Source organism: Amblyomma maculatum, chromosome 11 (assembly GCF_055883805.1).
Source record: "Amblyomma maculatum isolate TAMU_Amacu chromosome 11, ASM5588380v1, whole genome shotgun sequence".
NCBI classification, from domain to species: domain Eukaryota; kingdom Metazoa; phylum Arthropoda; class Arachnida; order Ixodida; family Ixodidae; genus Amblyomma; species Amblyomma maculatum.
Genome location: NC_139354.1, coordinates 39312995 through 39337639, shown reverse-complemented (window position 1 = coordinate 39337639; position 24645 = coordinate 39312995). Strand labels below are relative to the sequence as shown.

Sequence of the window (24645 nt, the reverse complement as noted above, 5' to 3'; positions counted from 1 at the left end):
TGGCTTCACGTGACTCCGTCTGCATGGGCGTTGCTACGAAATGTAGCCGTTCGTAATGTTCGTGCCGAAATGTATTTTCGAACGAACCGGAAAAAGACATTGTAGACAAAACCCAGAATGCTTTCGAGCGCCGGTGGTTGTTTTGGTCGGCGGTTCATGACAGCACGAAAACATTTCGGGGGGGGGGGGGGGGGGGGGGGGGGGGCTGAAGCCCCATAAGCCCCCCCCCCCCCCCCCCCCCTGGCTACGCGCCTGGCCACCTTTGCCAACCACTTTCATTGTGCTGGAGCAACTGCTTATGAAGAAGGGCGTAAACACCAGAAACTCGAGTTCTTTTAGATGGCAAAGGTTGGCGCGCGCTGAAAGGCAACACCCTTCAAAATATGCAGGTTCGTCAATGCAACGCGGCGGTTTTTTTTCCCCCAAGAAAAGAAAACTTGTTTATAATTCGCGCCGAAATAACCGTTTGCGTTACGTCATTTGATATATTATGATGCAGTGTCCTTTTATAACACTGTAGTTATAATACATATATCAATGTGCACTCTACCTCCCTCCCTATTGCCTACTATAATATAGTCCTAGAATATATACTAGGCACTATCTCTACTTCCGAAAAGTCCGCGTAGCCAGCCGGCCAGCCTAGCCAATCTCTTTCTCTAGCCTAGCCCGCTCGCTAACGGCATGGCGCGGCAGCGGTAGTAGTTACTTCGGGCATTTGGGTTGAAGTAAGCGGCCGTGCGATGACATTTGTAGGAAAGCAACATTGCTTAACTGGTGTATTATGACGCGAAGAAGTAGACCTGCTGCTCTAAAACATGATGGTATGGCTGGCATGTCAGCGCCGTAGGTCGTTCTTCAAGACACCCGAATGAGCCATTGTCCTGTGGACGCAATTGTAAGTTACCTCGTTTTTCTTGTTAACAGCGAGCTGTTTGTAAGATTAGCTTTGCAAATGTTCATGTTTATAATGCTTGGCTGCTTCTTATATTTAAATTCTTTTAAAGTCAGTTAATCGCCTACATGCACTCGTGACATTAATTGCAAGAAAATACTGCCACTGAGCGCATCGCAGAATTCAAAAGCTCATACGAATGCAAAAACAAAACGACGAAGCAAATTGATCTTGAAGCTAACCGAGGTAAGCGACTGTTGTTTGATTCACGGTGTGCCTACTGCTGCTTTGTACTAAATAAATACTAAATTTATCGCATAATGTCCACTCGCCTTTTACTCGGCATTCCGTTGTTCTCGCGTTCCTTAACCGTATTTATTGCTGTAATTATTTGAGAATCAGTATGGGGGGGGGGGGGGGGTGGTGTTCGTGTTCTTGCCGTATTGTTTATCTGGCCTTAGTTTTCTAGGACTTCCTTTTGTTGTTGTCGTTGGATTTAATGGTGCTTAATCAGTTGAGGCTATCATGCGCCAAGCGCAAGCACTGCCTTTTAGCCGCACCTGCACAAACCGTCGGCATGGGCGTACTTATTTGGCATATTACTTACGTTAACCATAGTTGTAATGAAGGCAGCACAATTAGTACATTGGGCTGAGGTGCAGCTGTATCTCCAAATCCGCCTCAACGGCTTGATTTGCTTATATTGGGGCTGGGAGCCTTGTTCGTAGAGAGCGACGTGTTGAGGCAGAAGGAGGTGTGGTCAGATTGAATGACTGATAAATTCGTTGGCTATTTTTTTATGTGCTAAGCCAGTACTGTGGGCTTTGAGAAACTCTGTAGTGAAAGACTTCAGATTAATTTCTGATTAATTTCAGTGGCTGATGTACAATTGCATTGTAGAGCGGTATCAAGTACTGATTGTTGCCGTGCTCCTGAAAATTGTCTTATGCAAAGGCTTTGGTGTGATGTAAGTCCTCCATGGGGAAGCCTTGTTGCATTGTAGGCATGTGTTTTTGTATTTGCTGTGTATTCAAAGCACACAAACTGAAAAGATAGCTTTTTACATCGTGCCAGTGACATTGCAGCCATGAACATAACTGTCCTTTCCAGGGAAGTATGAATATCTTGGGGCCGATGTGTTTCTGAATGGAACTTGAGCTGTATAAATCCTGAACCAGTGGTAAGCATGCTGTTTTAAGGCGAAAGCCTTTAATGCCTCCTCATTGTCGGCAGAAAGTTGTCAGCAGAGGTGTCACACTTTCGAGAGCGAGAGTTAAAAATAAATTAATAAACCTTGTCTCCACCGGGAATCGAACCTGCATCCCTTTGATTCCCAGCCCAGTGCTTTACCAACTGCGCCATGCCCCAGATCGTGAAACGCTCTTCATAATTTTCCTTGTCTACCGTGAGGATAACGAGATTCCGCCAGTGACAGATACTGTGCCTTGCCTTTCCTGTAAGCGAATTATAGAACACTGCTGAACTTTGATGCGTTCAATGAAATGCTGGTTGTGTTCGACAAGGGGCGTGCAAATGTACCGTCATGATTGGTCATGACGTCACCAGGCGATTCATGCATATACAAAGCTGACCCCACCGGGCGTCCGATCCAGGTGTCCGTGCGGCGCCTTTCATTTGCCGCTTCCTCGAACGCCGCACCACACAGCAAACAGAAGCAGACCCAGGTGTCTAGGAGGCGTTAGTACGGCCGGCACCAGCAGCATTTCAAATTGATTTACAGGATAGAAAAGGCGCAGTATCTGTCACAATTCTCTGCAGACACATGTAAAACGCTATAAAGGAAGGGAGGAAGGTGGGAGTGAAATAAGGGAGGGAGATAGAGGTGTCGTAGTGGTCTACGATCCACAGTATTTTTGAATGCCTGCATTGGTAGGCTTGCTGCTTGCCGTCAAGCAAGCTGGCATGTCTCTTGGGTTTGCATACACTTTCCCTGTTAGTGAACTGGCAGATAGGCCCGTAGATGGATAACTTGTGCCAAGTCAGTCGTACTTCAATAGCAATATTCGTTGCACAATAATAGGTGTGTCGACGGACATCATTGGGGGGAAACATGATGTGCATTTTAAGTAGTCGCCACCACACGTGTGCTAAATTTATACTGCGAGGTCTGCAGAAAATGATTGATTCTTCTAGTTCACTTTTAAACAGTCTTATAGCAAACTTTCGGACCCTTCCTCCAATGTCGCTTCCTTTATTCTGATTGGCTGGTGGTTCTTTGTTGGCAACAGCACTGTTCTTTTTTTTATTATTTTTTTTTACAACTGGGCAATAGCCCCACTTTAAATGTAGAAGGCAAAGTTTTGTGTTCTGATTGACATTGAATTTATGCACAGAACATATTTTGTGAACTTGTGCAATGTACGCTGAATGCAATCGTGGTGCCATCAGATTGCTTCCATCTCCAGCATTCGTCGTTCAGACAAGGTGCCTTTCATGATGTTGAAGCCTATTGTTGCTGTTGCCGTGAAGTTTAGGTCTTCTGCTGCAGTTAACTGCTTCATTAACTGTGAAATTTTCATACACTGCAGCATTTATCATGAGAGCTATACAGGTAATTGCACTGAGGTTGTTACGTCTTGAATCTTTCGGGCTCTGCTAAAAAAGAAACTGTACCTTTCTATTTTCAATGTATATTACTGAATTAAGCATTCTATGAAGCACGTGCTGCTTTGTCAGAGCTTGCATGCTGGTGTACTTAGTCCATATCCTGAAGTATGAACACCTGGTCAACCTTTTGGTAACTTATGCAGCACTGCAGATTCTGGTAGCGATATGTAAATTGGCTTTACTTATAGTGCGCCTGCTTTTTTTACACTTTGTTCCAGTTGATATCTCGTGTTTCACCCTGAATGTGTAGCAACAGTTTTGCTTCGTCGTACTTGACTGCAGGTTTTACGATGAACGCGATCGATACCATCCGTGACCTCGGTGACCCTGACCACATCTGTGCGCTTGAGGACCATATTCTCGTCAAGCTCGAAAAACCGTGGAAGCCGGTCTCAGAGCATGGAGGCGGACTCCCAGAAGGCCTGAATCTTCATTCGAACGGCCTTCACATCACTACCACTTCTGCGAGCTTTGTGAAGAATGCGGACTTCCTTGCTGACCTGCGGGTGACCGCCGCCCTCTTTGCTGGCTGCGATTCGTTCAACTCATGCTGGCCGCTTGGGGCTGCGGCTCGCGGAGTGCTGGCTGATGTTCGGACCCTCGTGATTGTCCATAACCGAGACTATGTCAGGGACTTGATCTGCTATTTCCCTTCAGTCGAGGTCCTTGTCCTCCACCATGACTTGAAGCTGCAGATGCCCGAGGAAGAGTGGGGGGACATTCCAGGTGCAACGCCGCAGCTGAAGCGGCTCATCGGCAGTGCACCCGCACTTGGAACGCACAACTTGTTCTTGAGTGCAGCCACCATCTGCGGGTTGCTTGGCGATTGCCCCTATGTGAGTGTTGCTGTGTGCTTGGGCAAGACTTATGTTCATTTTTGTTGACCTAAGGAGTTGGGCAAGGCCGGAAATTAAGAAAAAGAAAAAGCTGCTTTTTAAAAATGACATAATGAAAATTGTCAGCCCATCTGCTACATACCAAATAATTTATCCACTCCTTGGTCCATTACTTCAATTTTATAAGGTGCAAATGAGCTGAATAAATCCCAAGTCCTAGCCTCAAGCAATAATCAATTATGCGCTGCACCTAAAATTATCATAGAAGTTTTCTATGACTATATCTTGCTTGATTGTTCGCTATGTTCAAGTGCTGATTTGGTCTGCATACCTTTAACCTTTTTCTTAACCGATAATTCTTGGCTGGTTCCCCTACTACTATCCAAATATTTTTTTGTGAGTTTTCTTGTCCGCTTCTCCATTCTGTGTCAACCTTCCTCATTCATTTAAGGTGACTGAAAACCTTCCACACCCACCACATTTTCCACGTTTCGCTCAATTACCGTTCAAATTATATCTTGCTGCTCCATAAGCTGCAATGCATTGGTGAAAGTCCCTTTCCTATAGCTCGTACCACTTTTTGCCTATCGTAATTGTAGTGTGTACTGTTTCTCAGGACTTGCTCTGTTTCTGCCACTTTGACCATAGCATATTTTCATGCTTCGTTAATACTCAGCTTCATTATTTATGCACAATACAAATACTTGTATTTATTCTTTAGCTCTAGTGGAGTGCCCTCCTGTGTTCTATGCTTGCCACCCTCGTTATCATTAAATGATTTTTCATTGGCAAATGTCAGTCCGAATGAGTCTCCCTCTGTAATGCAGATATCCATCAACCCCTGCAATTGCTCCCTGTTGTCAGCCATTACAGTTGAAACTCGATGTAACGAAGTTGAGGGGACTCGTAAATTATTTCTTTAAATCGAGTGAGGTATTTCTCGGTCCTATAATTTGGTACATTCGATTATAAGGTGCGGCGACATCCAAAAAACTACCACGGCATCATACTTTCGAAGCCTTAATGCTCTCAAAATGAAATGCGGCCGGCAAAAAGGACTGGCGCCGTAAGTGCTTAAGAAACAAAAATTGTTATCAAGAATAACCTGAGAGGACTACAAATTTATTTTCCAGCAGTCAAGTCGGTGATCTTTGCCTGTGCGCGCTTTGTGAGCAATGACTGCACCGATTTCTCGTAGGTCTGAAGTGCTACGTATAACACTGTGGGCCTAACAAGCTGAGCTTAAGAGAAGCATGCACCCAAAGGCACGGGGAAATATCCGCAGAAGCACAATGGCGAATGAACCACACGAAGCAGGCTACAAAAAAAGCACCGAACAGCAACACTGCCCCTTGGAATGCGACACGAGACTTTTTTACCACTGTCACCATCTGGTGAATTCAAGTGAACACTACAACTCTTGTAAAATGCCGCACATTTTGAAACAAAACGGGACGAAGGTGCTCTGCGCTGTTACCGTGGGCTTGCAACCAATAAATTTTGGGGCTTCTCTCTACAAAATAGACCAAAAATAGACCATTACCACCTTCATTTGTCGAAAAAAGATTCGTTAAATCGGGACAAGTCACTGAATTGATTCTATTATTTCGAGTTAGTCAAAGTATTGGATCTTATGGGCGTTGAAGGGGGAATTACAATATCTTCGTTAAATCGGGGCTTTCGTTAAATCGGGTTTCGTTAAATTGAGTTTTGACTGTAGTAATATATCATTCGCATACAATAATCCTGGCAATGAGTCTTTCATCCATTCACCTTCTTTGAAGATAGAAACATTGAAGCTGGGTAGGCTGCTCTCTTGTTTAGTTTGTAGTCTTTGCAGATACAGTATGAACAACAAGGGGGACTCGCACCTTATTCAGCTCTTTGACAACCCTGTTTACTTTTCGGAACTCCATTATGTTTTAGTATCCTCTGTGTTTCACTTTCTGTAACTTCACTCTGCTTTAGTGACCTCAGAAGTTACTTCTTCAATTTGGCTGGTTGCTATTTCTAATTGTTCGAAGAAAAAGATCCCATCTAGCTTGGCATCACGCCTTGTTCCTGCATTAGGCTTTCTTCAAACCTCTGCTTTATAAGTTCGGGATCACTCCCTAGACTTCTGGAGCCAGGTTCATATGGGAGCTAGCATCTCCTGACTTCCCTACCTAACTCCTAGCTTGACATTTTTACTCCTTTCCAGCTAAGCGACTCTCCTGCACCCTGCCTTTAGCAAGTGACATTTTTACTCCTTTCCAGCTAAGCGACTCTCCTGCACCCTGCCTTTAGCAAGCACCGCAAATGATGCGACAGTGGCCGGCCCCATCCAGTCCAAGAATCCAACTTAATCCCAGCTCTCAAAAGCATCACAAACAAAAGCAGGCACCTGTATGCAGCGTAGACTCGCACATACTATGCATGTAAAAATGCTGACGGGTGGTCTTGGACGACCATTGCGAGCGAGACATTCTATGCACACGAGCCAAAAAGATGACCACTGAGCGAGAGATGGCACCGAAATTGAATAGGACAATTGATAACTTATTGATAAGAAAAATAGCGTGCCAATCAGTTTTGCGTCTAAAGCCCTTATTTGTGTCGGCGGCGGCTGCGTATCGAGAACTCTAGGCTGACCTCTCGACGCACATCTATATTTACGCTTGATCAGCGATAAATAAAATTTTAAATTCACATGCACCTTGCTGTGTTTTTTTGATGGCAGAAAAATTGTTTTATAGTCGCCTTGAATTTTAGTGTTGTCCCCCCCCCCCCCCCCCCTCCCCTCCCCACAATTGCCTTATCGCTACTTATCCAGTAATTTCGATGCATGAAAAAAAAGGGGGGGGGGAGCACTTTCTCGGAATTTAACGGTATGACCCCTAGCCTATCCTGCATCTGATGGGACTGTAACATTATCCCATAATCTGTTAAGTGCAGACTCCCTACCTCCTACGTTTGATCCGGTTGCACTTCTCAGTATACTGTTACAGGCAGCTCAAGCAGCGTTACCTGTCGATCTATCCTGTATAACTATTCATGTCTTCCATATGAGCCTTCATGCCTGAGCAAGCGCCGCTCTCTTAAACTGTGACCTATAGGGGCTTAAATATTTGCACCCTTTTTTTTTTAGTATCGAATATCGGGAAAACACATAATACACTGAAGATGTATTTTCGATGCTCATACTCCGATACTCTCGTTCGAGCACGCAATGCCCGATACCGATATACAAAATGTATTGAAAGATAATTTCGAAAATACATGTATCTTTGATTCTGCCCGTGACTGTGTTATTGAAGTGACCTAGCACATTCTTTTATTTTGTATAACTCTGTCATAGCATGTGAGAACTTCCTATATCTTGTACACATGATCATGTTTATAGCGTCACCTCTGTGCCCTTTTTTTGCACCTCAGCTTCTGATGTCTCTCGCACACATCATATTTTTTCTATGCTGATACATGTTTTTCATTAATTGATGTGTGTTGGTTTTTGCATGCTTTGCACCTTTTTTTTTTTTTCTCCAGTTAAGCATTGTACACGTACCAAGCTGTATTCAACCAGGCTTAAGTCCTACCTGAGGATTGCAGTGTTTTAAATATAGTGACGATCTCTAAACACAACCCTGCAATCTCCAGGTTAAGATTTAAGCATGGTGGAATACAACTTGGTACATATAATATTGGTTGCAGTGTTTATAAATAAATAAATAAATAAGAGAGGCTAAACATAAGGTGGCTGTGTACTGTGCAGTGTCAGTGCATGCTAAAGAACCACAGATAGTCGATATATTCCAGAGCCTTCCACTACAGGGTTCCTCGTTTATTGATGCCACTTTGGGACTTTGAGCTCTGTAAAGCAAACCAATCTGTATTGATGGTAGATTATAAACAATACATGGTGGATTGTTGACAAATAGTAGATGGCAAGGCATGTGCGTAGAGGGTTTGTAGGTGATGGGTGATGGAGCATTAGTTAAGCCTGTTGTAACTGACTAGCCTCTCACTTGTTGCAGCTCTGTGAACTGCAGACATCTATGCACGAGATCTTGAACCCATCCAACCCGCTCATCGGCATGCTGTTGGCGTCACGGCCTTCTCTGCTGACCACATGGAAGCTGGTGCTGGGTGCAGATGTGGAGCGCCTTGATGGCACAACGGGGGTGGTCTGGGACATCACGCCGGGCCACATGGTGCAGGCGAACATGTTCTTCCACAGTCTCCGGAAACTCGAGGTGGGCTGTCCTATTGTCATGTTTTCATAATTAAATCGACGCTGAGGACTCTCGGTAAAGATATATTCCATCGCTTTTTGGGGCTATGGTTATGTTTGTTTGGCAGGAAAGAAAGTGTCTATCACAGAAAAACGGATTTACAAATTTTCAGGCTGCCCGGTTCAAATTCGTGATGTCTGGAGCGAAGACTTGATTTGCCATCTTAAAGGGAACAATAATGTAGCTGAGCCTCAGGGATTTGCATGACACATGTAACGCAGTGTAGTTTGCTTGTAGAATAATCTGGTCGTGGAGGCTATACTCTTGAAAGGAGTATAGACACGGAATTTTGGTGACATTTTTCTTTTTGTTAATAATACATAACGCAGACCTATATATGGATCACCACGATATTATCGCCTGTGACCACTCAGTAATTTTAATTGAATTTTCTTACCAGTTTTGGTTTCAGCAGCCAAGAGACGGTTGCGACGTCACAATCAAGTCTAGGTCATGCGCGGCATGAAAAAACTGATATAACCCGTTACCCTTTAATTGTTGTGATTCCTGTTCTTTGGGGCAGGCTGGCTGTATCGTTGTAGTGAATCGAAATGATAGAGGAACAATTGCTGTTTTTTCTCGTCTCTCACATGACTTGTACTCCACTTTGATGCTGTGGCCATCGGTCAGCTGTTGAAACCGAAACGGGTTAGAAAGAAAATGCGATTATAAATTATTCTGCGGTTGTAAGCAAATATCGTGTGCTGATTCGTGTACAACAATGTCATACGCATCATTAAAAAGGATCTTTACTCTATCAGGGTCTTTACTATTCCAGTTGATGACATGGCCCCTAAGGTGCTGTATGGTAATTAAATGGCTACTTAACGAACACACCTTGTTGCTTCACACACAAAAAAAGCTCTAAAATTCCCTTCATTCGTCTCTTATTGTTTCTTTGTGCAATTTTCTTTTCTTTCAGTGATAAGATATTTGTTTACTTCTTATGGAAGTTCCTCTTTAGCATGAATGCAACATGGCTACAAATGCAGCTGAGTATGATTTCACGTAGAAACCAAAGCCTTGCGTAAACATGGCATTATCTTCGGCTGTTTTTATCATCTAAGAGGCAGTAGATTAGAAACCCGTGCAACGGTCAAGCACAGCAAAATCACGCACGCTGCACTCCCGCTTCAACGCTGCTCTCTTTTTTGCATACACGCCGCCTGCTTTCCCTCACGACTTTCCCTCATAACTCATACATAAAGTTGGCTTCTCCTCAGTGCTGGTAAGCCTGGTTGCTTTTTTTAAATGAAATTTGCCTTGCGAATTGCGATCCTAGATACCGTGCATGCAGCGATGTCATTTTTTGGGGACTATGTCGCCGTGGCCACAGACACTTTACTACAGCTGAACCCCGTTATAAGAGACATGGATGTAACAGACAGTTTGGTATAAGAGACACCATTTACCCAAATGGTTGGCCGCCCTATGACTTTCATTAATTGGACCTCTTTTTCGGATGTAGAAGACAATTGGTAATAAAGGACAAACTAGCCTTAAAGTTTGGTATGCAGTTGTGCTTGTAGCAGACATTTTAACATTAGATGCGGCACCATTCATTGCATGCTCAGCTGCAGCTATAGTGAAAACAAAAAAAGAGACATACTTTTTTTTTTTTTGAAGAGTTTGCCACAAGGCATAAGTTGAGAAAGGGGGAATGGGATGCAGGAGATAGAAAGTTGAAAGGAGTGCAGTCCAGTTGTGCTTATGTATTCGAGAAGGTTGGCAGTATAGTGGTTGTCCATTGTTCATTTCTCATAATCACTATTGCGGTTCCACCGCAGGCCCACCTTCATGATTATCCGTTGCCTAATGTGAGTCTTTGATGGACAAGTCCACAACAAGTGATGCACATCGCAGACGTCAGGTGGAGTGTCACAGTGAGGGCACCTGTCAGTCACTGGTAGATCTTTTTCCCGCTATCTATGTCGAACAGATGGGGTCAGAGCCGCCCCTGCCCGGATACGGCGCACTGTCGCCTCCTCCTGCCCAGTAAGACTACGGGGGAGAGGGTGCGAACACGGAGGAATGAGAGCGCGTGTTAATTAATTAATTAAATTGGTTCACAGGAAGGGAAAGGCGCAGTAACTGTCACACTTGCTCTGTGGACACCCGAACCGCGCCGTAAGGGAAGGGAGGAAGGTGGGAATGAAAGTGGAAAGAGAGAAAGAGGAGCCGTAGTGGAGGGCTACGGAGTAATTTCGACCACCTGGGGATCTTTAACGTGCGCTGACATCGCACAGCACACGGACGCCACTTCGTTTCGCCTCCATCGAAACGCAGCCGCCGAGGTCGGGTTCGAAGAGCGCGTGTTCGCTGGCGCAGAACTTGCGAATCAGAAACCTGGGACAGTGGAGAGACATACCTGCGCTGTCATTATTAATTATAACTTCAACAAAAAAAGAGCAGGTCAGTCAGCTCGGAAATGACTAAAAAAAGCCCCTGCAGTGGGAATGCAACATAGAGAAGCTCTTCAAGGCTTGCCGCAAAGAGTACAAGCACGACTGCACATCCGGGCATCTGTGTGAGCATACCGGAAATGCGCGTTGGGTTCTCCAATTAGTGGCACTTCCTATCGAGAATCATCGTAGGTGTTGTCCATTAGTCTGAAGAGTGCAGCGGAAATTGTCCATTACGTTCCATTGCAGTGTGAGTGACAAATCTATCTGGTAAATGCAAAGAAAGCGCTCAGCTAGTGCCGCTGACATAAACAAGCCATTGAGTGATACATAGCCAAGTCAAGACAAAAGCAGATGACATAAAAACAGGAGTGGTTCTGCTCTGGCGAGGTCAATAAATGGCTCTGTTTGCTGTTTAGCCAGTTTCAACTCCTACCAGAAATGCTTTGTTTGTTTTTCGTTTGAGTAGCGACATTCACAGACTTTTTTACTCACAGCCGCTGCTATCCTTTCTCAAAAAAGCATAAATTTCTGAGTGATATTTCTGCTGGTGATGTTTTACAGTTTTCGCTACTTTTATGATTTCGTGGCGATTTTTTTACTTGAGTTCTTGTAGTGTTACCAGACACGACTTAATTGTGAATCACAAGTTGCAGTGCCACGTCACGTCTTGATCGCACTTTGCAATCACTGCAAACACAGTTTGCCAACATATACAGCTTTTGCCTAGCTGTCATGAGGCTCTTGGTCTGATTTTTAAGCTGGAAAAGGTTGTCAATGGAGCATCAATGCAACCGTAAAGCAGACCAAGATTTAAAACTATTTCAGTAAAAAATAAATGTAAGAAAGTTGTGAAGTATGTACGTTGTGGTCCACCAAGCAAATGCAATATGTAAATGAAAGCTATAATAACGTTTTTGCGACCGGATATAGCCTTCATGTCGAAATAATGTCTGGTTAGAAAATGTGAACGTGGTACCCTGCTTATAAGGGACCTCTCGTAGACAAAAACTGCTCCTTATGAAGGGGTTCAACTGTATAACAGATTTTTATCAGAGAAATCTGCAGCGGCTGCTTTTAATGGAGGCTAAAAGCAAGGCAACTACCCGTATGCTGTGGCAAAAATTTCCGCAGCCCTCTACTACGGTGTCTCTCATAGCCTGAGTTGCTTAGGGACACTAAATCCCATAAAGCAAACAAACCAAACCTTTACTATAAAGGGGGAAAAATGTGCAGTCATCTGTGGAAGATGAACTGGGACTTCAGTTTCACTTTACTATATCAGAGTTTTTGCTATATCCAAGTGTATTATACAGTCAAACCCGGTTATAACGAACTGCGTAATTCAACGCAATTTGTTCGCTATATAAAGTATTTCGCTATAACCAAACCCGTTTATAACGAACTTCAGTACCAAATTCGTTATACACGATGTCCAGACAGCGCAGCGAAAACGCACTAACTAAAGAAAAACCGTGCCGCTCACCATGAATCTACAAAAGAAATTTATTGCAGATAAATGCTCACTTATTTGCAGTAGGCAGTGATCTTCGCCTGAACACTGCATTTAACTCCATCAGCGAGAATCGCACTTTCCACACGCGACATCATTTCCACAAACTCCAGTCCCCTTCCCTGTATTCCGGAGCAGTATCGGCGCAGCAGATCGGTAGCAGCGAGGGCTTCGTGCAACGTCGGGCGAGGGCGATCGTCCTCCGGCGGCGGCTCCTCGGTCTCCTCGTTCGCACCAGATGCCAGCATGTCGGCAACAATTTCCGAGTCCAACAGGCTCGCTGTCACGGCTACGTTGTCGTCAGCAGTGAGAAAATCCTCCGGGGCAACTTCTTCGGGCACAGCGTCCGGAACATCAGCGAGTTCTTCCCACAGCGTGGCAACATCGCTGTCATCTTGCACAGTGCGCGCTTCACTAGCAGCTTCTGCATCCTCTCGACATAGTCCAGCATGGTGGAAGCAGTTGCGGATTGTGGATTGCGTCACGTCTTGCCAGGCACGGTTAATCATTTCTATTGCGGCCAGCAAATTAATCTTGAGCTCGTCGTTAAACCGCAATTTCACCAACAGCCGCTCAACGACGCGTTTCCTGTAGCCCAGCTTGAAAGCGCGGATGATCCCCTGATCGAGGGGCTGCAAAACCGCTGTTGCGTTCGGTGGCAGGAAACAAAGCTCGATGTTCTTGAGCGTGACGCCGCAGTGGTGCGCAGAACAGTTATCGAGGAGGAGGCAAATCTTTCGCCCGCTCGTTGCAAGTTCCTCGTCCCAGCCACGCAGCCACGCTTCGAACAACGTTCTGGTCATCCAGGCCTTAGAATTTGAGTTGTATGTGACTGGGAGTGAAGTGCATCCTCGCAGGCACATAGGAGACTTGAACTTGCCTATGACAAGCGGACAAGAGTGCAGCGGTGGCGTAGCGGTAGAACATCCGCCTCGCATGCAAGAGGACCGGGGTTCAAATCCCGGTGCCGGATGAAAAAAAAAAAAAATCATCCGCGTGTCGATGGAATTGCATAAACAGGTTTGGGGTGCGACCTGATGCTGGTGAACACTTCCGGCAACGCACTCCCTCACCAGAACAGGAGTTGGCCACCCTGGTGCAGTAATTGGCCACAACCTCCTATGATAAGCTCCATAAAACCCCGGCCCTCAGTCACCAGCGGCTGCGGAACAACTGACCACGGTGGCGGTCAGGCCTGTGACGCAGCAGGGGGTGCTAAGAAAGCCTGGCTCCGCTGGACAGGCCGCCATTGGAAACTGACCCTGGCAACGTTTAATGCTAGAACCCTAGCTAGTGAAGCTAGTTTAGCAGTGCTGTTAGAGGAACTAGAGGGCATGAAATGGGATGTCATAGGGCTTAGTGAGGTTAGGAGGCCGAATGAGGCATATACTGTACTGAAGGATGGGCATGTACTGTGTTATCGAGGTTTACCAGAGAGGCGACAACTAGGAGTAGGTTTCCTTGTCAATAAGTATATAGCGGGTAATATCGATGAATTCTATAGTATTAATGAGAGGGTTGCAGGCATCGTAATTAGGCTTAATAAGCGGTATAAACTGAAGGTTGTACAGGCCTATGCACCTACATGTAGTTATGATGACCAGGCAGTTGAAAGCTTCTATGAGGATGTAGAATCGGCAATCCGAAAAGTAAAGACGCAGTATACTGTACTAATGGGTGACTTCAATGCCAAGGTAGGGAAAAAACAAGCAGGAGACAAGGCAGTAGGTGACTATGGCATTGGTTCTAGGAATAGCAGGGGGGAGTTACTAGTTGAGTTTGCAGAGCGCAATAACTTACGAATCATGAATACCTTCTTCAGCAAACGGAAGAACCGGAAATGGACATGGAAAAGTCCTAACCGAGAGACTAAAAATGAAATCGACTTCATAATGTGTTCAACCCCCGCCATTGTGCAGGATGTAGAGGTAATCGGGAAAGTGCGATGCAGTGACCACAGGATGGTGAGGTCCCGAATTAGCCTAAATCTGAAGAAAGAACGCAACAGATTAGTAAGAAAGAAACCCATCAACGAATTAGCAGTGAGGGGGAGGGCAGAAGAGTTCAGGATCTCGCTACAGAATAGGTATTCAGCTCTAACTGAGGATGGCGGCACTACCCTAGAGGCAAGGAACAATAATTTCAGAGATATCATTACTGAGTGCGCGGTGGAAGTAGGCGGTAGGACAGTTAGAGAGGATACCGGTAAGCTGTCTAAGGAGACGAAAGATTTGATTAAGAAGCGCCAGAGTATGAAAGCTTCCAATCCAACAGACCAGATCGAATTGGCCGCGATATCAAAGCTAATCAATAAGCGCAAGGTGGCCGATATAAGGAAGTATAACATGGAGAAAATTGAGCATGCTGTAAAGAACGGGGGAAGCCTTAAAGCGGTAAAGAAGAAATTGGGCATAGGCAAAAACCAGATGTATGCGATAAGGGACAAGGCGGGCAACGTCATCACTAATATGGACAAGATAGTCAAAGTAGCCGAGGAGTTCTATACAGATCTCTACAGTAGCCAAAGTAGTCAGGACTGTAATGAGATTGGCGGTAGGGAAAAACAGTCAGACGTTCCACCAGTGACGAAGGACGAGGTCAAGAAAGCACTAGAAACTATGAAAAGGGGGAAATCAGCTGGAGAGGATCAGATAACTACAGATTTGCTGAAGGACGGGGGGGATATCGTGCTAGAAAAACTGGCCACCCTGTATACGCAGTGCCTGGTGTCATCGACGGTACCGGAACCATGGAAGAATGCAAACATTATCCTCATTCACAAGAAAGGGGACTCTAAGGACCTTAAAAATTACAGACCAATCAGCTTACTGTCTGTTACGTATAAGGTATTTACTAAGGTAATCGCTAATAGAATCAGGACAACCTTAGACTGCAATCAAGCAAAGGATCAAGCAGGGTTTCGGAAACGGTACTCTACTATCGATCATATCCATACCATCAATCAGGTGATAGAAAAATGCTCGGAATATAACCAGCCCTTATACATAGCATTCATTGATTACGAAAAAGCATTTGACTCAGTTGAAACCTCGGCGGTGATGCAGGCATTGCGAAATCAGGGGGTAGACGAGCCGTACGTGAAAGTGCTGGAAGATATATATAGTGGCTGCACAGCAACCATAGTTCTGCATAAAGAAAGTAACAAAATTCCCATAAAGAAAGGTGTTAGGCAAGGAGACACAATCTCCCCAGTACTATTCACAGCTTGCTTAGAGGAGGTATTCAGAGACTTGGAATGGGAGCAGTTAGGGATAAGGGTAGATGGAGAATACCTCAGTAATCTGCGATTTGCTGATGACATTGCCTTGCTAAGCAACTCGGGAGATGAACTGCAGATAATGATTGATGACCTAGACAGAAAAAGTAGAAAGGTAGGCTTGAAAATCAATATGCAGAAGACTAAGGTAATGTTCAACAGCCTCGGGAAGGAACAGCAGTTTACATTAGGTAGCGAAATACTGGAAGAGGTAGTAACCGCAGATCCGGACCATGAAAAGGAAGTAACAAGAAGAATAAGATTGGGATGGAGCGCATTTGGCAAGCACTCGCAGATTATGACTAGCAGCTTACCGGTATCGCTCAAGAGGAAAGTATACAACAGTTGCATCTTGCCTGTACTCACTTATGGGGCTGAAACGTGGAGGCTAACCAAGAGAGTTCTACTTAAGTTGAGGACAACCTGGAGGGCTATGGAACGAAAAATGGTAGGGGTAACATTAAGAGATAGAAAGCATGCAGAGTGGGTCAGAGAAATAACTCAAGTTACCGACATTCTAGTGGAAATTAAGAAGAAGAAATGGACATGGGCAGGACATGTAGTGCGAAGAGAGGATAACCGATGGTCACTGAGAGTAACAAATTGGATTCCAAGGGAAGGAAAGCGTAGCAGGGGGCGGCGGAAAGTTAGGTGGGCGGATGAGATTAAGAAGTTCGCAGGGGTCAAGTGGATGCAGCTAGCACAGGACCGGGTTAAGTGGAGAAATATGGGAGAGGCCTTCGCCCTTCAGTGGGTATAATCAGGCTGATGATGATGATGATGACAAGCGGCCGCAGCTTTGATGAACAGTCCATGTTTGTCGTGAGAAGAACGGGGACTCGGGCCTTATTCAATTTGCCGCCATGGCACTTCTCATTCTTTAGCGCCAAGGTTCTGCTCGGCAGCAGTTGCCAAAACAAGGCAGTCTCGTCGGTGTTAAAAATATTGCACGGTTCGTATCTCTCCGTGACAGCACGCCACACGTCTTGCACCCACTTTTCAGCACTCTCAGCGTCCACTGCTTGGCTTTCACCTGCAACCACCTTCCCGGTGATGGAATAGCGGTCTTTAAATCGTTGGAGCCAACTACTGCCCGCTGTAAACCCCTCGACGTCCAGGACGAAGGCAAAATCTTTTGCCTTCTGTTGTAGCATGGGGCCAGAGACCGGCAGATTTCGCGCGCGAACGTCCAAGAACCATTGGTACAGCGCTTTCTCTACTTGGTCGTAAGCCGGCTTGCGGTGGCGAAAGCCGTCGCCATTTGGTCGTTCCTGTGCATTGCCTCTGATGGCCGACTGGTTTTTCAAAATGGTGCTTAACGTGCTCCGCGGAATCTTGAAATGCGCGGCAACGTCAGACTTTTTTTCGCCGCGGCCAACGCGGCGAATTATTTCCAGCTTGTCGGAAAGCGGTAGGGCACGCCGCTGCTTCGTCGTCATCTTGCAGGATGTAGCGCCGGAATGCAAGCCAGCAGCAACATAGGCACGTCCGGAATCGTGAGGATAGCAGCAGCACGACTTGCAAACGCGAACAAAGAAAGCTCCGAGGATGCGGGAAAGTTCGCCACTGACGCGTTCGTTGTTCGGAGGCTGCCTTCCCTTCGCCCAAACTTGAAACCAGTTCTGGCCGGTGTTGCTTCTTTCTCGAAGCGCAATAGGTCCGGAGCTGCTCGAACGTCTTTGATCACATGGTAGGCAGCTGCCGAATAGGAGCGCTGCAAAGAGAGGCTGGCCGATGGCGTGGATTTTAAAGGCTACTCACGCTACTCTGGGCGACGGCCGCGCATGCGTACAGGAGGGTCCCTCGTGGAAGCTGCTGTAGAGAGCCCCTCCTGCGTTTTACGGAAGCGTGGCATCGGCGCAGAAGCAGCAGAAGCACCCTAGCGGGCACGTGATGACGTATGCGCTGTGTGAGACCTTGGGGAATGGAGCCGTCGCCAATCCCCCTCCCATCTGACAACGGCATGCGCTAGAAGTATTGCGGCCCGGCAGCGTGGGCTGCCCGGAGAGAACTCGGAGCCGGCACAAAGGGCCGCCCGTTGGCGGGCGTTTGGCGACCGATCGCGCGCGCTGAGTTCGCTATATCCGATGTGTAGTTCGTTATAAAAAATACATTTTATATGCATAATGCTAGCGGAAATTCGAGTGTTCGATATAAAACATAATTCGCTCTATCCGAGTTCGTTATATTCGGGTTTGACTGTAGCGGGGCTTTGCTATATATGTTTATACAGGTGGGCATATTTCTGGCTGGGCCCATTGCCATTCCGGGTGATGAAAACGGAACCTAAACAGGCCTGCAGCATGCAAGAGTTTACTTTGGTCATCCATGCTGTGAAGGGCTTGCTGGAAATGTGCATGACACAAGCAATTGATCCGTAACCCTCTCAGTGAGTTTTGGGGGTCTGCATCGTTTCACCATCAAAAATGTTAAACCTCCTGGGATATGCATGCATCCGATATGGGAAAGCCGACTTAAGGTATACTTTCATTCAATTAGTTATGGAGTAATGTTCAGGCATCGTATAATTTGACAGGAAAAGTAGAGGATCCAGGAAACACGTTCAATATGGTTAAGGCATTCAACAGGTTGTGGGCCTAACCGTGTTAAACTTTTTTCTGGGATCCTGTTTTTTTCCTGTCGAACTGTAGAGCACCTGAATTTTACTCCAGGGCCAAACTAGCAACCAGCCTCAATGCAAACTATACTCAGTTATTGTTTCCAGTAAACATTCATCCTTAACGGCGTGCAATTTCAATTTTGCTTAGTAGCTTCTTTGCCTCACAAGTGGCGTTTGGGATATGCATGCATCTGATATGGGAAAGCCGACTTAAAGGTATACTGAGGACTTCATTCAATGAGTTTTGGAGTAATATTCAGACGTCGTATAGTTTGACAGGAAAAGAAGAGGATCCAGGAAACATGTTCAATATAGTTAGGGCATTGAACAGGTTTTGGGCCTAACCGTGTTAAACTTTTTTCCGGGATCCTCTCTTTTTTTCCTGTCGAACTATGGAGCACCTCAATTTTACTCCAGGGCTAAACTACCAACTAGCCTGAGCGCAAACAATACTCTGTTATTGTTTCCAGTAAACATTGATTCTTAATGGCGTGCAATTTCAGTTTTGCTTAGTAGCTTCTTTGCATTACAAATGGCGTTACGTCGAGCAAGAATAACGCACAACGTGTATGGAACCATGCAGCTTTCACATTGAAATTAAAATCTTTTTTATTGTGACTGGACTGGACGCGGCTGCGGTGCCCTCTTCTGCCGCGCGTTGCATTCAGTTTGGTTCAGGCGAGTTTATGTGACTCCTGCCCTAGGATGACAGTTTAAATATAATTTCAGCATAGTGTGATCCGCGTTCTACAAGCGAAAATTGCTTCTACAGGGAGCTATCCTTGCTCATGTAGGTGATTTTGTGCATGTACCTATCACTTCGTAGGCACAGCTCAGTCCCCGTCGGTGCAAATTAAGGTACAGTAGCAGACAGATTTTTTTTGGACTCCAATAATTCAGACTTGCACGATAATTCGGACTTTATTCACAAACCCTCACGCGACCCATAGGAGTGTGTACATTTTCACGACCAATATTTCGGACCCTATGATGCCCAAAAGTTTGATTTTTCGAACCACATATGGTGCGAGCCCGCCGGGGTGGTGCAGTGGTAAGACGCCCAACTACTGTGCCGGAGTTCCCGAGTTCGAACCCGACCACGGCGGCTGCGTTGATGGAGGCGAAACGAAGTGGCGTCCGTGTGCTGTGCGATATCAGCACACGTTAAAGATCCCCAGGTGGTCGAAATTTCCGGAGTTCTCCACTACGGTGTCTCTCATAGCCTGAGTCTCTTTGGGACGTTAAACCCCACAAACCAACCAACCAACCAATACTGTGGAGATCATTTTTTGGCTGAAGGTTCGTTTTTTCGGCATCACCTAAATGCGAGCGGGCACTGTTTTCGCAAACACCAGTTTTTTACAGTTGTGAAAGCTAGAAAAAGCAGTCATTCGGACGGACTAGCTTGGCTCTGTTCCTTGCCATTTGAGGCAGTAGCAATTAGTGAATGCTCAACCTTTTCATTGCGGCAGCCTAAAAAGAGCGTGCAATCAGATCGGAAATGGAACATGAGCACCGTCCGCCATGGCTTGCTCCGACGTCGCCCGCTGCCACCCGTGGGATAGGGGAGGGGGGGGGGGGGGGGTCCAGTGCATTCGTAATTCATGGTGGCTCTCGTTCCGCTCTCTTTTCCCGTGAGTTCCATCTCGTGGTCTTGGCTATCGTCATTAACCATGGAAACTGAATGTTATTGCTTTGTGTGGTGCGTGCATTCGTTCGCGGCACGATCAACTGCGCCGCAGCACGTTGTGAAGTGGCACGGACATGATGAAAGCATGACTGGCCAAGATATTCTAACTAGAGGGTTATAGCGGTTACAGCTTAGCATGATTCGTTCCTGTGGGGCACCATTGCGCACGTGATGACTGCCTTGAGCAAGTTGCATGCTTCCCGGTGGCTCGTACACCTACTCCGTCTGCATCAGCCAGTGCGAGACCGCGAGCGCATGCGTGTGGGCAGCGCGTGGAAGCCGATCACTGTAGCAGATCGCGCTATGCTATAATTCCCTGTTATCGGCATATAAACGAAACATGGGGAGCAATGAAGGTTGTAATTTTTAAAGCTAATTTTTTGTAAAAAAGTGACTTTTTTTGTGTTCACGAATTTTTCGGACTGTTTGATTTTTCGAACCATTTCCTGGGTTCCGCCATGTCCGAAAAAACGATGGCGACTGTAGCGTAGCCATAGAAAGGGACATCACAAAACTAAACGGGTGCACTAGAAGGAAAAGACACACAGACGACTAGACAAGCACTAAAAACTACCAACTTGTACAACAAAAGCTTCCTTCTTTTGTACTAGGGCTCTTAAGTTTGTGATGACTTAATGCAGGTGACCACAACCCACAGCCAAACCATTGCTGCGATCGGCATCTTCGAGCAGCTGACCGACGTTTCACTGATGTTCATAGCCCAGGGCACATTGTGTGCATTCCGCGGCCTTTTGGAGGACACGCTCAAGCGTCTCAAACTCAAGCACCTCTCGCTGAAATTCATCAAGGGCATCAGCCTTCTCGCAGTTGCGCAGAACTGGCCGCAACTGCAGAGCCTCTCACTAGCCGAGTGCTCCGTCGACGATGACCTTGATGAGATTCCACCAGGATCATTCGCTGGCCTGGTCAAGCTTCGCGTCGGCTCTGACATCTCAATCCGCACCTTGGAGATGGTGTTGGGCGCGACGCGGCGGCTGGTGACGCTTAGGCTTGACGGGGACCTGTTATGCACGTCATTTGTGATTCGGTGTTCGCTTGGTTCGTTGCCGCGGCTGGAGCGGCTGACCTTAGGCACCAAGCAGTCGCTGCCGGCACTTGTGCTGACTGGCAACGACGTGCGGTACCTCATTAAGGCACTGCCGGCGTTGCGGTATGTCGCCACGGATAGCTACGACTTGCGGCTGTTTTTCGAAAACTACATGCCCAAGGTGACCCTGGACTGGTGCCAATGCACCACCTGTGCCGCGGAATTCCCGCGCATTGACGAGGCTCAGAAGGACTTTTGGACTAAGGCGGTCGCTCCGCTGAAACGGCCAAGGTGATTGAACGTCCGTGTTGTTTCAGGCTGGAGTATTTCGTCCAGCTGCGCATTTGTAGCGTCGCTGAATATTTGTTTTCTGTTTGTAGATGCCGGCATGCTAACCTGCTGCCAAGTGTCTTGTCGTTGCTGTCCCGAATCGGAAGGCCTTGTGCTCAGCATTTATGGTTCGCTGGTTGGTTAGGTGCTACAGTGACTTATAACACTTGTAACATTGGAGGCCATGTGGATAAGCTTTCTCTTTTTTTTGCGTATATATAAACTACCATGTGCTAGCAGGCATCGTTCACGACTTTCATTGTTAGGGCCGTGTTCTTGTGTAAAAGAATTTCCTGTGGAGGGCATGGGCCACTAGACGACATTTGTAGATTGATATGATGTGATGATGCCTTCCCGGGGCAGTGGCGTAACGTTGGGTTATATTTGCCTGCACATTTGCTATATTGCATTAATTTACGACGTGCAGTAAAATTTGTGCTATCTATAGCGCTTATGCATGTTTGGTTTTGCTATATTGCATTAATTTACGACGTGTAGTAAAATCTGTGCTATCTATAGCGCTTATGCATGTTTGGTTTTGCTTGTCTGCGAGTTGCTGCAGATTTATAAGGACAACAACATCAGTGCTGTTCTTCTGTGGCAGAATCTCTTGCAAAAATTGTTTGGCCTTTAAGGTGATGTTCTTGAACACTTTTCAAGGGAGTGCTGCATCCCTGGCATATACTAGGTGGACTAGGTTTACATTTTTGGCCTCGTCCATGTAAAGTTCTAATTTTGTTGAGAATATTCTAATCTAAGCTGTCCACATTATTTAGCCACATTTTATGTGATTCACACAGGTTGGCTTCAATGACTGACTCGACATTATCATGGCAGAATCGGCCAAGGGCCATTTTGATATCTTTCTTGGTCACGTGGGATGGAAGTTGGTTTAAGTTATCCGAGTTGTCAGTACCAGGTTGCATTTTTTTGTGTGTGATGTTACAGTGCGAGTTGTACAGTTCACGCACATTTTATTTTATAGTGCATGCCATTTTGCTATTTTGTGTTCTTCAGTTGGCAAATAACGTGAGCAGAAAAGACGAAATAGGCGACGTAGCTACAAAAGTGCAAAGACGCTTCTCTGTATTCGTCATAAGGGCCAAGGTGTCAAGGCGTGAAGAAAGCACTACATAGGTAGTTTAATATTTGCAACACTGTTGTACGGAAATAAATTTTTCTTGCTCTAGGAGATTGAATGTGTGTTGCAAAAATGAAAATAAAGCCCCTGTCACACGGGCATTTCAAGGGCTTCAAATGGAGTCTGTCAACTCAATGACTAAAAGGGGGCAGGGGTTATCTTTGTTAAAGCGATTATAGCACAAAAACACAGGCCTTTTTTCATCATACTTGTTTTAACTCGGTGTAATGGACAGTTTTTACACCATGCTTACCCGATACAAACTGGCCTGATGTGCTGCAGTTTCAGCTGGCACTGTATGGATGCCACCACATCGTATGGCGGTTTAACCATCGCCTCCACAATCTGCTGCGGTGCAAGGACGCCCTTGATTGCGGAGGGCACAGGTTTAACCACAATTTTGTGCCACCTGGGAGCCGCTTAATGAAAGCTTTAATCTTGCATGAATCTGGTTATAACGAGCGAAAGCACCCGCCACAGTGGCTCAGTGGCGAAGACTCTCGGCTGCTGAACTGGTTGAAATCCGCTCGGATTTTTTTTTTTTTATTGTGAAAGCACAAGAGGTCACGGTCGTTAACTGGCCGGGCAACTTGAAAGACCCTTCGGGGAGACTTCGCACATTTAATCTGCTATACCAAACTGAAAATAACTTTAAGAGTGATTAATATTTTCATAATAATTAACCATTTCAACCTTTTAAATAAATGTTGGTGGCTGCTTGTTTGCATGCATACAAAGTTATCGGGAGCAATACTACCACAAGGTGATGTGGGTTGATGGAATTTCCCAGTGGCGATTGAGTTTGCTGCATACCAATGACACACTTTAGTTTAATAGTGATTGAGAATCTTGAAAGCTTTGGACTTGTGTAACAGGGCTTTCAGGACATTTCAAAGTCTTAATGATGGAATTTCCTCTCAGGGGGCCTGTTTTTTACCTAGCAGTCCTTTTACCGAGTATGCCTGCCACCTATATTTTCCTTGGTGTTGAGGACTGTTTTAAGCAGTCTAGAAGTCATGACCATTCATGACCATTCACTTGTTTATGATGTTAGGATGTTTGAGAAAAGTGTTTTAGCAAGCGCAGTGTCTGTCAAGTGACAGGAAAAAGAAGACACAGTTGCAGAAAAGTAGTGTTAGACTTGCTGGTTGTAGCAAGATTACGTTGTCGAGGATTGGGTTAGTCTCAACTTTAAATACTAGATTGGAAAGGGAAAGAAACATGTTTTCATAAATAGTTTAAGGTTCCTTCACGGAAATTCAGTGCATGAAATTCATCTTCCAACCTCGCTTTTTTGTTGTGCTGGATATTCTTATATTTAGTCCACATGCTGTCTGGTAGCAAGGTATTAAAGGGACACTAAAGAGGAAAATGAAGTTTGCTTGTATCAATAAATTACCAGCTCCTAATCACAAGAACACCACTTATACTGATAACAAAGCTCTTATAAGCAAGAAAACAAGGACAGAGGGCAGTGCTCGCTGTACGCCATCAATCACAATGTCATGGTTTGCATTATTTTGCCCATCTATGTAGATGGGTAAAACAATTTGAATGACAGCGGTGGGAAAAAAGTACCTTCAACTTCTAATTGGAATATCTCCTCAATAAATGCTTTTTTTTTTACCAGGCAAGCGAAACAAAGTCGTGAAAAGCTGTAGTATTGGATTTTGGTAACATGACAGTTGTGAAAGAACTGTCTTAAGTGTCCCTTTAGAGCTTCACGAAGCTTTGACGTAGTGTGCACGTGCATGTACAAATTTAGTGATGACATGGACCAGGTTTACATTTTACAAATGGTCGTATAGATGCCCCGAATTGAAGGAGTCATAAATCAAATGGACAGCACGCAGGCCACCGATGAGTCTGATCAGGTGGTTCTACTGTGCTGTAGCAATAGTCGGTGCTGGGCCTCTTGGTCAAAACGTTTTCTGGTTAACACGATTTATTATTTATAAATGGTTCAGGGTGTATGGTTACTGAAGAATATGACA

General features: G+C 45.6%; 1 protein-coding gene across 2 annotated transcripts; it reads left to right on the top strand.

Moving 5' to 3' along the window:
• The first annotated feature begins 642 nt into the window (after window positions 1-642).
• Window positions 643-22746, top strand: LOC146173571 (uncharacterized). 2 transcript variants are annotated; one of them, XM_084584193.1, is made up of 5 exons: window positions 643-898; window positions 2006-2075; window positions 3806-4359; window positions 8373-8591; window positions 20774-22746. In XM_084584193.1, the coding sequence occupies exons 3-5, from the start codon at window positions 3814-3816 to the stop codon at window positions 21473-21475; spliced, it is 1467 nt and encodes a 488-aa protein (XP_084440319.1). In that variant the 5' UTR covers window positions 643-898; window positions 2006-2075; window positions 3806-3813; the 3' UTR covers window positions 21476-22746. The 2 variants fall into 2 exon arrangements, with proteins under 2 accessions (XP_084440319.1, XP_084440318.1); XM_084584192.1 differs by lacking the exon at window positions 2006-2075 and having other exon boundaries at window positions 645-898.
• The last annotated feature ends 1899 nt before the right edge of the window (window positions 22747-24645 follow it).

Bases quoted from the DNA above. Each gene is read 5' to 3' on its own strand.
- LOC146173571 (XM_084584193.1), top strand. From the start codon at position 3,814: ATGAACGCGATCGATACCATCCGTGACCTCGGTGACCCTGACCACATC. The intron at 4,360-8,372 runs GTGAGTGTTGCT...CACTTGTTGCAG, and splicing joins TGCTTGGCGATTGCCCCTAT to CTCTGTGAACTGCAGACATC. The intron at 8,592-20,773 runs GTGGGCTGTCCT...GACTTAATGCAG, and splicing joins ACAGTCTCCGGAAACTCGAG to GTGACCACAACCCACAGCCA.